The 17183-nt window shown below is 41.6% G+C and overlaps 1 protein-coding gene across 1 annotated transcript in view; it reads left to right on the top strand.

The window, feature by feature from the left end:
* LOC121298155 (voltage-dependent calcium channel subunit alpha-2/delta-2-like) overlaps nucleotides 1-17183 on the top strand; it is a 208196-nt gene that overhangs the window by 78967 nt on the left and 112046 nt on the right. The window contains exon 4 of the mRNA XM_041225052.1: nucleotides 10887-10946. Within this exon, the coding sequence (XP_041080986.1) occupies nucleotides 10887-10946 (60 nt within the window). The remainder of the gene's footprint in view (nucleotides 1-10886; nucleotides 10947-17183) is intronic.

Genomic DNA, 17183 nt, shown 5'->3' with positions numbered 1-17183 from the left:
AGCATGTTCGAATTTCTCATCAGTTTAATAGGAAATAAGACTGATCTGTATTTCCCTTGAATTACTGACTTGAAGAGTTAACAGGAATTCTTTGAAAGGCTTAACCCTGACGATGACAATGCTCAAGAAGGTGCTTCAGTGGGTTGCCATTTGAAATGCCGTTTGTGCTGGCAGTGATGAAGTGTATGTTTGCTGGTGCCAGCGTAGGTGAGTGGAGTCCTCCTGAGAGAGGGGAGGTGTGAATCACAGATTGAGGCCAGTTTGAGTTTGGTGAGCATTTCTCCTCGCGGGGCTCAAAGACCTCTGCAATGAGGAAAGCATGAAGCAACCTAGGAGTTGGAATTCACAACACACACCCACCCACAGACACACACACACACTCCCCACGTGGGGACCTCTGCAATGAGCGAAGCGCGAAACAACCTGAGAGTCAGCAGTAATAGTGATTCATGGCAACTGGGGCTGCAGTCTGCCACGGTGACGCGTCGGACATGATAAAGAACTGGCTTTCCGACAGGGGAAGGATTAGCCTCGTCTGGAGGTTTCTTCACAACTTATATTTTTTTGTTTTTGTTTTGTTTGCAATTAATAATGTTTACACAGAGCACCAAGGGAAACTGACAACTGAGAAGCACTGCAGGCAAGAAGGAGCATGAGGTGTTGCGAACTGGGACTTCAAGTGCAGTTAGACTGTAGGATACCCACTATATGTATTGGAACAACAGTGCAGTCCTGGTATTCTATGGAAGGGGTAAACACACTGCAGTCTACTGTGATATATGCTATATGGACTGTAGTACCATACTGACGGAGGTGTTCCAATCGTTCTGATATTTGTTTCAGTATGTTGATCCACATACTGTGAATTACACAGTGTTGGGTATGTGGAAAGCTGTATATCTTGGAAACAGCTCATACACATTTGATTCAACTTTACATAGACTTTAGTTGCCAGTAGTTATTCCACAGTGGATTATTCTGGTTGGTTTATTGACCTGGGAAGCACTTATATCTTAGTATCTGGTTTTGCTGAAAATATTCATAAGCACTTACTATGAGGTGTTATTTTATAGTACAGGTACATGCTGCAGATTTGAGTCAGAGAGACCTCCTCTTCTCCTGATATCAACACCTATAATCTATATCCTTGGCAAGGGAAATATACTGTGTGCTGTTGACATAACTTGTGTCTCATAACCTTTCTCCTAGTGGGTGATTTCCTTCTTTAAAACTAAAAAGAATAAACTACAGTGTAATTATCAGGAACATAAAAGGCTGCGTCTGTGTCTTTCAGCCCAGCATAATAGAAGTAATTACATCAATTATGGTTTGAATGCTTCAATTAAATAATTAATAGCTGAAATGTGTTTCATATTATTTGCCTTTTATGTAAAAGCAGCTGCTGGGGGTGTGGGCGCTGTGAGTGAGGATCCCGTGCAGTTCGGAACTCACTCTGTTAGAACTAGCGCTAATGGCTTTAAAATAGTTATAATATATGCTCTGCGATGGAGGTGTTCCCTGTTAACAATATAACAAAACCACCAAAGACTATCACTGTTAATTGATCTGTGCTTTGCTTACCAACCGTAAAGATATAATCAATGACGTCAATACGCACCCCAGCTTGATACAATACTGGTCATTATTTTGAAAGGGTACATACCCAATGTGAACAGCACTTTAAGGGTTAAGATGTTGCCTGTTCCTCTCTGTACAAACACACACTTAGATAGAAATCAGGCTGAAAGACACCAGAGCTTACAGGGAGAAATATGGCACGGAGACAATGAAAAGATGTTATTGACATAAGAGTTAGTAGCTTGAAAAGTGGTGGGATTTTGAAGCTGTTTAAGATCGATATTTGAGGCAGCTCTCTATGATGACTCAGTGGAATGAGAGCCCCTGGGCCTGGGAGCTGGGGGATTGTTAAAACAGGAATACAAATAAAATAAACGGATTCTGTCTTTATGCAAGAGGTTGGTGAAATTGGGTCTCTAGAATCAATTTGGTGCACCTTTAAATAAGAGCCAGCAGTAATTCTGATGCACTGTTTAATACAAACATTGTTAATGTGGTCATTTACTCAGGAAAAGAGTAACCAGACTGCACTGTTTTATATGGGCAATACTGTCCACAGTGGCAGACAGAGGTTTATCTGTCAATGTGTGTGTTAAATAATTCACCTTATGGGACATCCAGCAGTGGAAGAGTAATGCAGGTTTATTTTAACACGTCCCTTGTCGTCTGTTACAAACTACGTATATTCAGTACTTAAAACACTATATGAACCCTTAGAAAACTGTTCCATGCTATTTTTGCATGCTATTGTTTGTAGTTTTGCCACGTTTTCCCGTTGTTATACTATTCATTTAGCCTGGTTTGCCAATTTTATTAATATGCCAACCTATTCTTTACCGTGCTCAAGCAGACACGCCTTGCAGCTCCTTCTCTCACTGGTGTTGTCGAATGTGGAAGGCACTCTACCTGTGGAAGAGCGGTGTAGTTCACCTTATCTGTGGTCAGGGACGCTAAGCGGTTGTTAAGACGGTTCGCTTTCATTGTGAACGACTAAGAGGACTGTTAATAACTTTAGAGGTTGATTGGTCCACCACATCCATACCTGGCATAATATATATATATATATATATATATATATATATATATATATATATATATATATATATATATATACACACACACACACACACACACACATATATACATACATACATACATACACACATTCATAAAATTGCCATTAAAAAAGGACAAAAAGAAAATGCTGTTCTGATTGTAAAATTAAAAGTACATTTTCAATCTTGATATAAAAACTGTAAGAGTCCCAGCTTCCCTGATCAGAGAAGGCAGAGCATTTCTTATTTAGGGTCTATATATCTACTGTACAGTACTGTGTGCGCCTAAACTCCTTTCACATCGGCTCACATCCACCCGTCACTATCAACCTTGGCTGGATGTGAAAGTCTTCATATTCCAGTGCAAATCTGTGGGCCACCAAAGTCAATGGATCATGTCGATGTTACAGCAACACAGCACAGCTCCCCATACGCCCTGCTCGGTGCTGGTACTGTAGAGGGGGTATATTTAGAGATTGCCTGAAGAAGCTTTTTCTGTCCCAGAGGCCAGTCTACAACCTTCTCGGCTGCCCACACCCCTAAAGCATGCTAAAGAAGCTGGAAACAGTGCAGAGCTAGCTGAAATCCCTCCGTCAGCTGCAGACTGCCCTGTCAAGAAGCATAAAGACTGTGCAACTGTTTCCCAATTGATGCTAAACCATTTGAATCTGTATCTTGCAAGGATATTCTGACTTTGAATGTTTTTAATTTGACTTTGTCACATTGCTTTGAAATGTAGCAGCCCCTCCCATCATAAAGAAAACTATGTAACCCCCCCCCCCCCACACACACACACACACACACACACACACACACACGCTCACGCACACACAGTCTTATTTGCAAAGTCAGTATTTCCAGTGTCACATGGACGTTTATTGAGTGAATCAGGACAGGGTTTGAATAGTGCTGTTCCTCTACATCACAAGGGCTTTACAGCACAGTGTGTACTTTGCTGTATACTGACTGATCCAGCATGTCTATGCAAGTATCCCTCCATTTAAAAATAAAAATGAACACATGCTTTGACCTTTGCTTTTCAAGCCCTCTTTGACTTGGAGAAATGTTCTTCATGCACAATGTATTGCATAAGACAGGCTATGTAGTAGCTTTGCTCCAGTAACCTCTGTAGCCCTTTAAATGTTTGGGCAATTTTTTATTCTATTTACTAGCTAGCAAAGGCCCCCAGACTCCCCCCAGCATTGCAGTCATATTGTGTCAGTCAGTTTTTAGCAAGCAGTACTAAAAGAAGCTTTGTTAAAGCAGACACTCGTTTTAATCAATGAATGTTCTTGCGTATTGCCTGTGTTACACTCTGTTTACCTTCCGCTGATTTGTACCTGCACCTTATACCATTTAGGCCAGTTACCTTACTGTCCGCACAGTCAGATTAAATTAGCGAGAGTGAATGGCAGTTAGAGAAAGCAAGGAAAGAGAGGGTCATTCAATTGCCTGCACTGGGAGCTCTGCGGCTGCAAGAAGCCAGGAAAACTCCGAAGGGGCTAAACAGCAGCCAGCGAAGGCAGAGGAGCTGTTAACATTTCAACAGCAGAGGATTAAGTAAAACAAAGGGGGAGATTAGCTTTATAGACTACAATGGGACTGTGCCTCGCTCGAGGAAAATCACAGGTGAATGTTTGGTTTGAACCAACGTTAAAATGAGCAAGAATTTAAAAGGCAGTGTTCAATCTCTTCCATCCCCTTCAATGATTTTAAATGACTGGGCATTAAATATGTAAATTTATTACATATTTATTAAATAAATGTATACCCTATCTTAGATACAGTACTGGTCATTGTTTACATTGCACACAATTCATTATACACTCACACACACATACTGTCTAACCACATCTTCTTTATGCAGACAGACAATGAAACAGATTGCTCAGGTCACCGTTGTTCCATATGCCTCTCTGTTTGGATGCAGTCAAACTATTCTATGACTGGAACTGCTCTGCTATTGTTTGTACCAATTGCTTTGGCTGGAGTTAAACTACAGTACAAACCATCGAGTGGTGCCACACACTACTCTGACGGGCTACTTTCTAAAAGCTGGACTAGCCATTCCAAAAATGGGGCTTCTTACCAAAAAAGGGGCTATCGATTTCAAAAATGGGGCTACTTCCCGAAAACGAGGATATCCTGAAGAAATGTAAATTCCTTACTTTTGTTCTCACTGCTAACATAAAGCCCAACAGGAAAATGGAAACAGCAAACCTGATTCGAGCTGAGTGGATTCTCCAGATAACTTCGGGCAGCTTCAGTCGACAGCAGCCCCGCTTCCTGATAGAGATGGAACCCGAAGAGCAAGCTGCAGTTTTTAGTTGAATGTATGCTGATTATATGGTCTTTTTATTAGACGTTTACTTTAAATATAGCCTTCTTTCATAGCAACACAATCTATATCATTTATATATTGGAGTGCAGTTCTTCAGCATTGCTGGCCTTACCCACAAAGGCACATAAAGCGGGGTAGCCCTTACGAAGATGATTTTATTTGTACTGCATGCAGTGGATCTCGTGCTGTTGTGCAAGACATGCAGGCTGTGCTGCCGTTCACTTGTGTGTTTGGCACTGCAATGGCTCAGCCCTCACTTCTTCATCCAGAATGGTTTACTGTTTGATTGTTCATCTGCTGGTGCACACATGGCTTGGAAGAAAAAACTTCATGACAGACGCCGCCCTCCACCTCCCTCAAATAAACCCATTTACAAAAGCACCACATTGGAGCATGGGATTTCATTTATAAAATGCCCTCCTTGTGCTTTTTTTGTGAGACACGACTTTGGTAGCTGCCATGGTTTTGCCTGTGCTTTTTACTCCTCTGCCTGGGAGCATAGAGCACACACACACACACACACACACACACACACACACACACACACACACACACACTCTTACCCGACCACAGCCTTCAGCTGCTGCAATGATTTCTCTTTCTTTTTTGAAGCAGATAAACTGTTTGAGATTCTGGGCTTGAAAGTCTTTCCATCAATCATTGTCTGCCGGTTCTGATTCAGTGATTTTTCTTATTCTCTTAATCCTACTCTGGTATAAGCGAGAGAATGGAGAGTTTAGAGCAAGTTTATAAAACTCAGTTAAAGTGACTTTTTTCTGAATTGTGAATAGACTTGCCATGAAGTAAAGGGGCACCCGTTGTGCCTCTGCGCCTGGCCGTGGTGACATCACCGCTCGCTTCGTCAGAGTCCTATTTAAACTGGGGAGAGCACTTAGTAAAGCAATCTGGCAAGGGTTTAATTAAATTGACATAATCATGCACCTTAGTGGCAAAGGCTAGGAGCTGGGGAGCAGTTCAGGCTCTATGCCCATTCAAACCTGACCATGACCAATCCTGTGAAGATGCACAGTGGCACTGAATATGAATTAAATGAGGTGGTGTCTGGAGTCATTTGACTTGTTACCCATTTCGTACTTTAACCCAGACCTAATCCATTAACCCACAGCGCCACTTAGGCTTCAGTTTGGTACATGCCAGTGTCAGTTTTCGAGGGAGTGGCTGTGCTCTGATGCTAAAGATTTCAACACTGTATTGGGAAATACGTCTTCCCATCAATCACACAGAGAGATCCACAGCATTAGTGAATGAGGCAGGACACAATGCACACTCCTTTATACTCCACTAAGCTTCCCGACTTCTAGAATTTACAGCTAGAATTTACATTTCATTTCCTGGAAGTGTGTCTATGTGCACATGTGTTTGCAGAGCAGGGAATCCAGCACTGCAGCACAGCACCATTGGGGGAACTATTTCACTTCATGCTGAATGCCCTAATAAAATGTGCTGCAGTATATCACATGTAAAATAACATACAGCACTAAAGCACACACACACACACACACACACACACACACACAGTATGAGAACAGTACAGTACAAATATATATATTTTTGGGGGTGAGAAAATCTCGGACTTCAGTTTGATCAAGGATTCTTTTTTCTTCAAAGGAGACAGTGCTTTGCAGCTCTGGAGGCCTGGGTTCAAAGACGAGAAGAACACAAACATTAAAAGATTAAAGTGGCTTCCATGTCAATTACTGAGGTCACGCTGGGACACGGTTACCCATACTGTAGGTTTATTGTGAGGAATATCACACCCTTCATTTTCCAGTGTCTCTCCTATCCCTGTACCTTTGCCTTGTCATTCCTTTCTTTGTTGCTCCAGGAAAGAAGGGGTTAAGCCCGCTGGCAACTTTATTCCCTCTCCCGCAGTAGCATCTCCCTGGGATTCCAACTAATTCCACAGTGTCTTGATTGTGCCTAATGAATGATGCCGTAGGTGCTAATTCCTCCTCTGCTTTAATTTATTTTGTCAGTGAAGGGAATTGATCCCAGGTCCCGATAAATCTCTACCGGTTCTTACTGTTTCTCCTCTCAGCTCAATTTAAAAGCCTGACTTCAGCTCCCTCTCTCGCATCTCATTAGAGATGGTAATACCCTCCACCCTCTCTCCCCTGCGCTAACAAGTCCAAAGAAGAGGTCTTAAAATCCCGCCCTTCAAATAAATGAAGTGTATTTCCAGCTGATTTGATCACTAAAGCCGAGGGAATACAAAGCCACAGGAGCAGTGGCTTTTGCAGGAGCAGTGGCTTGAAACCTTGAAAACTGGGAGACGTTGTTTGAGCAACTTTGCTGTATCAAACCGCAAGTCTTCTCTGGGGTTATAGTAGAAAATAATCCTCAACAGATGCTTAGACTAGTTTTCTTTCTCAGTGTTTTTCCTTGAAGAGAAATATTTCTAATCTACAATTCTTCAATTGTTTTCTAGCGAAGGATGGTTTTAGTTTACAGCTGTTTTTTTCCCCGGTTGTTCGTTTTTCTTTCATTGTTTAGGTAAATAACGTAGATGTAAGTATGTGTCTTCAACATCCCCACTGTCTAACTGATCTCCTGTTGGAGTAGTGTTGGTCAAAATCTATCATATCCGTGAGTGATCTAGTGTCTGATTTTACCAGCAGTGATGTACAGATGTTATGAAGGGTACACTGGGTTGATGAGCAAATGATTTCAATGATTCAAAGCCCCTTTTTCAATGTGGTACATTGTAATATATGAATATAATAAGGGGGACAGTACATTACCCAGGCTAGGGAAAAACTTGAATATTGTAGCTTTAGGGCACTAAAAGGATTTGGAACCGTTTGCATTGAGAATACTGTGCTCTGTAACAGGGTGACTTGAGAGCTCTGGTTTTTATCACTTTTTTTTTATTTTTTACTTTTAAAAACTTTTTTCAACTCAATTAATTTCATAGGCACATCTTTAAATGAAATGATAGAATGGAATTGATTGTGTCATTTTAAAAGGTAAGCAGTATTTCTCGCGGATTGAACATCAATATTCCCATAATTAGAATGAAAAAAAAGGTGAATATTTTGACATACACGGCAGCATTGATTTAAAAAAGAGAGAGAAAAAGAACTAGGTCTGTAAAGTTTTATTAAAAGCTGGTGTAGGCCAGTGATGGTGGAATATTCAAATCAGGTATATTAAAATGTTCTGGAAAATCACTTTGGCAGAGGGGCCTATCTCTTCAACATGTGAGTCTCTTACCCAGCTCGCAGTGTTGGTAATGATTCTCTGATGAGTGATCACATTGCTCTTTAAAAAAATAATAATCTAAAAGGTATTAAAAACTGCCTTGAGTTGAATAATGGCATCCAATTAAGTAATTAAACAAATAGCTGTGCTGCCCCAATGACAGCCGTCAATTCGTTTCAAAGGAAGTGGAAGATAATGGCTCGGCAGTCAAAACCAGGAGAAATTAGTGCCTGCTGATCTTTACATCAATAGTGTTTTGTGGCCCTCTGATATGGCGGCAGGGTTATAAATTATAGAGCGACAGGAGCCCTCGGCATTTGACCTTTTGGAATTATTCAAGATGAATTGCTACATTTGCTTGCATGTGAGTGCAGGAGTGGAGACGGAGCCTGCTTTGCAGAGTGGCTGTGAACACTATAGCCCAGCACAGCTGGTAATTAATGTAGTGTTTGTTGTGAGCGCTTGATCTGCACTCGGGTTGCAGGAGGACATTGCAAGCAGTGGGAATGTTTCAGTGCTCATAACTGAGTTATAGGTTGACAGTGCTGGAGAGCAGAGAACAGAGTGTTTGGCTAGCGCTGTTTTTAAGATGCAGAGTGAGCTGTCTACCAATAGATCATTCAGACCGCTGCTTGTTATCAACAGGTGACAGTCCAGGAGAGATGAGAATGGAGTGTGCTGGTGCTAATTTCTAAGGTGCTGAACGATAAAGAAACACAATCCCGATTTAACAAAGCAAAATGCCTTGTTATAAGATATTGTGACAACTAAAATCCCACTTTTTTATGTCATTGATGTGAAAGCATTAATATTCCATTTTAGAAACTGGATTAGTGACAAATGCCAACCACAGGATCTTTCAGACATGCAAAAGAAGGGAATTGTGAAAGGACAGCGCAGTGGCCCCAGATGTGATTGGCAGGAAAGAGACTTGGAGACAGGGAAGCTGCAGGTTTAGCACGGTCGTGCACATTTATTAACACAAGCAGAACAAAACAGGAAGATAAAAAAACAGGGCACGAGGGCCAAAACAAAAGTTTAAACCAAAGAATAAACACTGGTAGGCTGGGCATTCACCTTCACTACTCACTTATAAAGACACTGGCCAAACACACAAGTCCAACACTCACCCCAAAGTCTTTCCCCCTACAAAAGATTTGACTTCCCTTCTATACATGTGGCCATTCCCCAATTAGCATGACTTACTTAATTGGGGAATGGCCCCATTCCTTTCGTGATTGTTGCTGGGATAGATTTAACCCCATCCCTGCCAAACTTACATTAAAAATGCACTTATTTACACGGGCAGGCCTTCCGCCCTGCCACAGGATATATTAGTTTGAACATGTGGCTGCTCACCGATCTCGGTAGCAATTCGTTTTCAAGCCCCACTAAAGGAACAAGAAGATATAAAGGCACAGAGCGGGAAATCATTTTTCTTAACTCAACAAGTTTGCGCTGTTGGTTTTGCTGACAGCTCAGGAAAGCAGCGATTGAGTTTGTCAATAAATAGTGCCCAGAAGCTTGTAGGTGGTAAAACACATAAACAAATAAATAAAATGGTGCAACCTTCGAATGAATGATGGAGGACTGGGGAGGGGGGAGTGAGGGTGGAATCTGACATCTGGCAGTGCAGTAAAGCGATGCTCAAGAAAACCACAGCCGACATTCATCACCAAACACTGATTGCATGTAAAAGCAGTCAGTCGGAAAAAAGATTACAAACATTGATAAATGCATCTTTTATCCTCAAAGAGGGCGAGGAACATAAACCAGGAATGAAAGGTGAAGGAAAGAGGACTCGCTGCCGGGGGGAAAATACGACTCTGTCTAACACAGCTGCCCTGAGTCACAAATGCCAGCGCTCTGCAATGAATTATAAAATGAGTTTGCTGCACCGCTAATGTCAAAAGCCCTTATCTGAAGACAAAGACAGAATTAAATTGGTTTTCTTATTTTAAAATGTAGTGCATATTTCAGTGCCTGTAAAAAGTAAGGCTGATTTGTATTTCATTAAGTGAATCAGAATATTTTTGCCCAGCGTCTCTACAGTCAGCTCCTGGGTCAGAAGGACAGAATAGATGCAGCATAGACTGGTAAAAGATCATTCAAACTTATCTTTCCATATTAAATTACAAGTATTATTCAGAGGAAGAAAGAGACCGTGAGGGAGTTGGATAAAAAGCTCATCTGGGGAGGGAGAGATAGAGAGAAGGGATAGAGAAGGGGTATAGAAAGAGAGAGAGAGAAGGGATAGAGAAGGGGTATAGAAAGAGAGAGAGAGAGAGAAGGGATAGAGAAGGGGTATAGAGAGAGAGAGAGAATGGATAGAGAAGGGGTATAGAAGAGAGAGAGAGAGAGAGAGAGAGAGAGAGAGAGAAGGGATAGAGAAGAGATATAGAAACAGAGAAGGGGTAGAGAAGAGATATAGAAACAGAGAAGGGATAGAGAAGGGATATAGAAACAGAGAGAAAGAGAAGGGATAGAGAAGGGATATAGAAACAAAGAGAGGGGGGGAGAGAGATATCCAGCAGTGTACAGAGTTGCAGCCTGTCTCCAAGCCCAACAGTAAGTAAAATAAATGATTGTGTCTAGCCCTTAGCTGTCACACCGGCTTGTCTCCGCTGCCATCTCTTCATTCCTGTCTAACTCAGTTTCCTCTCTCTTCCTCCATTTCTTTTCTCCCACAGAGGCTGGCGAGGGCTGCCGAGGTTTTCCAGAGAGCAAATGTCTGGAAGGACAACATTAAGGTACGACCCCGTTCTGTTTCCAGTTTAAGAATTGACGCTGATACCCAAGGTGCATTCTCACTATCACATATACTGAACTTCAATTTACCATCTGCAAAGACACAGCATGATTCCAAAGAGCTCTCGCCAATGGCCTACAGTAAAATGTACGTCAGTAATATATAAGTGAGTAGGCTGTGTATGTCGTGTCTCTTATTGTTAGAAGATATGTCATCTTGTGTGATAATAAGAGACACCTTAAACACAGCAAATTATCCATCTTGTTATTATTACATTATTTTAAAATTGTCATACGTTCTATGCATGGAATTACTATGCGCAAGATAAGATTGACAGACCTCCTGTATTATGTTAAGGTCTCAGTAGTTGTTCCACAGCATGGATAAGCTCAGTGCTCAGTTTTCGATCTAACCCTGAAAAATCACAGCCCTGCATTTGTATTTCTTATTAAGTCTTGTTAATAAGGGAGAGCAGGGAGATACATCACCCAAGCTGTGGAACAAAATGGTCAGGAAAATACTATTAATGTGGTTGTAATAATCCAATGGTGTCTTCGTTATTGAAACAAACCCCATTGTCTTCAAAGATAGACTGTCTATAGTCTGTGATACAGTGACTGTCTGGAGTCACACTTTCTGTTTATTTGTACCACTCAGGACAAGCAGATAATGATATCAGCCCGGTACACAGGCTTTATCTGGTAATGCTCTGATGCTGCTTGTGAGTATCTGTCATTCGCTGGCACACTGTGGGGAATTCTCCTGTTGTTTTAAGGAGCTGCTGGCAGAGTGTTGCAGAGTGTATTCACCGCAGTGCTTTTCTACTTGTTTGAGTGTAAGAATGTATTGAGTAAATATACTGAATGCAATGCTCAGGGGACTGATACAACATAGATACAGGTTCCTAACAGAGTGATTGAACACACACCCAGCATACTCTCCACCATGGTTCATGTCTCGCTCTTCTGTGATGCTCGTGACATAGCACTGAGAAAAGGGGCGCTACTCCCATAGCAAAGTGGCTAAGCAAAGGAACTCCAGTAAAGCATATTTTAAAGGTCTAATGTAGTATGTTTTAAATAGGAGGTGTAGAGATTCATTAAAACACTACCGAAGCCCAATTCTGGTTTTCGTGCAGTATAGAGTGTGCTCTCTTTTCTGAATGCCCCCCCCTTCCCCTATATCGGCTCTGTTTTTTCTCTCCGTCCCCATCCCCGCTGTCAGCTGTAATGATAGAAATGAAGTCATGTGCTTCTCATCTCCAGTCGAGTTCTATTTACTGACTGCTGTGATTATCAGTGTGCTCAGGCTTGGGGTACGGGGGTCACAGTGCTTGACTGTGCTGCCGTCTCTGTCGCCACACAGCTTTCTTTAATGATCTGAAGAGGTTTTGATCCCTTTAAGCTGACTTATTGACTCACCCTAATACCATCACAAAATGCAATTAAAAATATCTTTTGAATAGGTCCGCATCAGAGCATGTTGCGGGTTTGAAGGCGTCTGCACAGTATTTAAATCAGTTAAACTCAACAAACTAGACCCCCGTATTTCACCAGCGTTCTTAATTGAAAAACATTCCCAGGTTTGTATAAAAGGAGCCCTTTCTTTCTTTCTTTCTTTCTTTCTTTCTTTCTTTCTTTCTTTCTTTCTTTCTTTCTTTCTCGAATTACATTAATCAGACAGATGGCAGGTGATCTTTCCATGCCTGCGCTGCCTGGCCTGCACGGGGTTAACTGCTGCCCTATTGATATTCAGAGCTCACTGGAAAGTTCCTCGTCACACAGCCGGCCATGGTACACTAAACACAAATGGATTTCCAACCCCCATGGGATATTTGTATAAAGGTTTTAACAGATTTAAAACAAATAATTACACAGCCCTTCCAAGGAAGACCGTTTCTATTCATGGTCTCTTTAGCACTAAACTGGTCCCTGGAGAGTCTCTGACCCCTGGCTCCCTTTTACTTACTCAGTAAATGAGAGCTCAGAATCCACCAGGTAAGAGGGGACATGGGCCTGAGAACTGCATTAGATGATCCCTAAATAGGGTGTACTGCATTTCCTGTAAGATGAGCAGCTTGCAATTAGTGGTCACAGTTCCCACCTGCTTCATCCTTGCCAGAACTATTGAAATTACTGTTTTTATTATAATGACAATAATAATGATCATCTTTATACAGTATTGTTATTGCTCTTATCTTTTAGATGATATTAATATTTTGACTATGTGTGGGCTGTGTAATATACATGTGGCCTTTCAGTGAGTGATTTAAATCTAAAATGTCACCATGAGCTAATAAATACAGTAGCAGCCACCTTTTCCTGGGTGGATCTGAACCAGGTCCAAAAGGAGAAGTCAGCAAGATACTAGGCAAAGACTTTAGTGATGCAAAGTTGTGTCTGTTGGCGTCATCCAATTAAGCCTCCATCCATATCCTGAAGTAGTTCATTATCTCAGTGGAGTGGCCCTCCAGGACCGTGATTGGACAACCCTGCCATAACCCTAACATTTAACCCTAATGCTAACCTTAAATACAAGCCCTAATCGTGGTCAGAAATGTGCTGAGTGGTTCCTCTCTGTTAAAAAGTGGAAATCGCAGGCTGGCGAAAGAGCTGTCCTTGTATAAAAAGCATTCAGTGCTTAAACGTGAATGCACATCTCGGCTCCTGCTGCTCTGGTCAGTGAAACTTCAACAGTGGCCTACACGTGAGGTATGTGTCCGGGGTTCTTTATCAGAAAGGGGAGAAGGTGGGAGCAAAGGAATGTCTTTCAGCCATTCTGCTGTATTTACCAGAGCTTGAAGTGCAGCAGCGTGGTTGTTTTCAATGATAGCACTGGAAGAGCTGCAAGAGACTTGAGCAGAGGACGGGGTCAGTCCTGGCTCTGTTATCAGCCCCATGTTTACAGAGTCAGTGGGAGTCTCACTTAAAGCTACCGCAGCATGTGTTCACCCTTTTCAGAAAGCATCCATGCTATTTAAGAAGCGTTTGCAAAATAAATATCAGCAGTCCATATGCAGCATGAGCGAGAAGAAGAGAGCCTGCAAGTTAAAAATAAGAAACACTGCCAAGGAACTGTGGGGCATTGAGTTTGCATGAGTCTGTCAGACAGTTTCTTTTGTGCAGATTTCCTTCATTCAGAGGTTCACCAGTGCAAAAAAAACCAAACTGCTTTTCAAAGGGCAGCCATGCAGCTAGCAAAAACTACACCCTTCAAAGTACAAATTGTTTTACCATTAAAAACATCAGAGTTGTAGAAACCCCCCTTCACATAATTCGTAACGACACACACCATATACTCTGCCAATAGTAAAAGAGTAATCTATGTCTACATCCCAGTTTCTCACAGAGCTAAAAAATGTCACTTCTCAACCCTAGTGTCTTTCTCTTTCACTTTTCTCTTTCCAGTTCATTTATTTGCATTGTGTGATGTCATGAAAGACATATACTATTTACATAAGCATACTACTGGTTTTCTAACAGAGGCCTCTATCTCAATTGGAGATGTGCATATGGCTTTTTATCTTGAGGGTAGCGAGTCAATATCAGAAGGTAAAGCAGCTATTAATTCACATTTTTATTACAATGATTATTATGTATTTTTTCTTTCTTTTTTTTTTTTTTTTAAATCAGCAGTGAAAACAGTTTGAGAATGAAATAATATTCCAGTGCTGCAAATGAGTTCTACGCCATTAATAACGTAGCGCTTTTGATTTCATTTGCTTCTGTAATCAGTGGAAAGCAATGAGGAGCAGCAGGGAGGCTTGCGAAACATTCAGGAAAGTTGATGAAAAATGAAAAATTGAACATTTACTCCAGGAAGGATATGATGCCTTTTTTCTGTACAGCTGACACTAATTGAATTAGACTGACACACTGCTGGTGTGGGATATTAAAAATGCTAGACAGCGATTGGAAGGGCACAGTCGAGCAGGGGGTTGATTCAATCTCAACGCTGTGTGATACAAAATGCAGGGTTTAAGAAGCCAATTCTACACATTAACCCTATTGGCCCTCTTCGTTTTCCAGCGGCTCTTTTTTTCACACCAGCTTATTGTACAGTAGTAAGATAAGGACTTCTGGGTGTCTATTCAATCGATATAAATAGGGACAGATCAAAATACAGGCATCTAATAGATATATATATATATCTGCAATATATAGTGTAGCGTGCACGGGGGAAGGCAGCAGCAGGGCTGGTAGGTGACGTAATCACACACAAAGACTTCTTGCTGTTGAGCCAGCTCTTTTGTACAGCGGTATCAGCGCTATGTTTTGGTGCGAGAGGTCCCGGGTTTGGTCCCGTCCTCCGCCTGTGTGTGGATTGCCTCGCCCTGTGTGATGCGCCTGCCTGCGGGAACCAAGATCGCTAATATATAAAATATAAATGACCTCTATAACATTGTGTGCAAGTCTTTATACTCATTGTTGTAGTGTTGTCTTTGAAAATATGTGAAATGTCAGCATTGGTCCTATTTTAATAAGTGAACAGTGATGGTATTAAGATCCATCTTTGGATGAATTGAATGGAATTCTCAGGTGTGTCATTTGAGTAAGGAATCTGCCCATATTACCATGATTTAATAATACTAATAAAAATGCTACTGCTAATAATAGTAATAATAATAATAATAACGTACACCCCAGGCTGTAGCCCTAGTGTATACCATGTTGTACACAATAAGGCCACAACTGTAAATGCAAGGCTGTAGTGCCATTGATGTAATAAGTGCTGGAATTAGAGCTTCATCTCATGCACAGTCTAATTATTCCAACTGCACATAAAAATGCAAGGCTGCATTGCAGAAAACTAGCCCTTTAGGACAAAAACACAATTTTCTCTGTCCTTTATGAAAAACTCACATTTTATTTGTCCTTTAGGAAAAACACTTTTTTTAATTTATTTTAAGAAACCCGACCAGTTGCAGGCGTGACATGTGGCGAGCTGTCTTTGCCATGCCCAAGATTACAGGCAGCCCACAAAATTGAACAGCATTTGGAGAGTGCCTTAAAATCTCCTTTTGATGCCTAAAAGAAATTACTGGGTGACATTATAGTGGCAGATTTATTTTAGATCTTTATTTCATATCTTACAGCCTGCATTGCTAATATAAAAAAATAAAAAAAATACCGCTGGGAGAGCTGCTGCTGTTTCTGAAAGACCCCCCCCATAACCTTGCTGTAAGGTTACTTTACTCCTTTGAAATCCACAGGGAGACTTCAGCAAGGCTCATTAACTCCAAAAGTAGGAACTAGCCTCTCTGTACTGTGTGTGCCAGTGCTTTGCTGTTTGATGTTGGAATGGACAATTTGCGAAAGCGTAGCCACATGGTTAGAGGTGGGGGCTGAGATCCACAACGTACATGTCACTGTGAGCTTGAGTCTCTCTTGGATCTACAGTAAGGTATATTCAATCAGAAAATACATCACTGCTCTAGTTGTTTACTTCCTTTAGGATGCTATCCTATCAAACTGCATGATCAAACTCACCACTGCATGATCAAAAGGGCGTGTTAACATGATACACTGTAAGCCCTTAGCCTGCTGTGTCTTTATTGATGTGATGTGCTAGATTTTACCTTCATCTATAACTTCAAAAACACTCAGTCACAGATCATAAGGCAAAAACTGATAGGAAACTTTTTTGGCGAGTGCACTGAAGATGTATGGTGACCTATAGAGTTCATTTCATTTCATCCGGTCCTTATAAACCAGCAATTTCAACGGGACAGTTAACAGCATGTTCTTGCTGGTGTTTTTTTTTTTTTTTTTTTTTTTGTGCCTGGAGGTGGGGGTGGTTCTTTGGGGTGGGTGGATCGCCAAGAAAGCAGAGAGTCGTCTGACCCGGAATGTAACTTTTATTGAAATCCGCCTTCGTTATCACTAGCCTTATCTCAGCGCTCCAGCGGTTCTGAGCTGCACCGATTACCCCCCCCCCTCCTTCTCATAGGATCAGCAGGTTTCCCCAAAAGTAGGGCTATTTTCTCTTAACCCCCCCAGTGCCTGACCACCACCCTAGGGAGAAGAGCAGCAAGAGCTGGCTGGGTTTCACATTGATTCACTTCATCTTCTGCCCGGCTCTGATGCCAGCAGAGTTTCAATGCATTATTATAGGGATTTACACACAGTAGAGCGTGAAAAAAGTGCCAATCCTATCAACTCTCTCCTCTCCTCTCTGAAATATAACCTTCTCTAGCACTCTTTAGCTATTCCAGTCGTTGGCTGTCTGCACAGAAATG

Source organism: Polyodon spathula, chromosome 23 (genome assembly GCF_017654505.1).
Source record: "Polyodon spathula isolate WHYD16114869_AA chromosome 23, ASM1765450v1, whole genome shotgun sequence".
Classification (NCBI taxonomy): domain Eukaryota; kingdom Metazoa; phylum Chordata; class Actinopteri; order Acipenseriformes; family Polyodontidae; genus Polyodon; species Polyodon spathula.
Note: the sequence above shows the minus strand (reverse complement) of the source record. Positions and strands in the feature narration are given on the sequence as shown.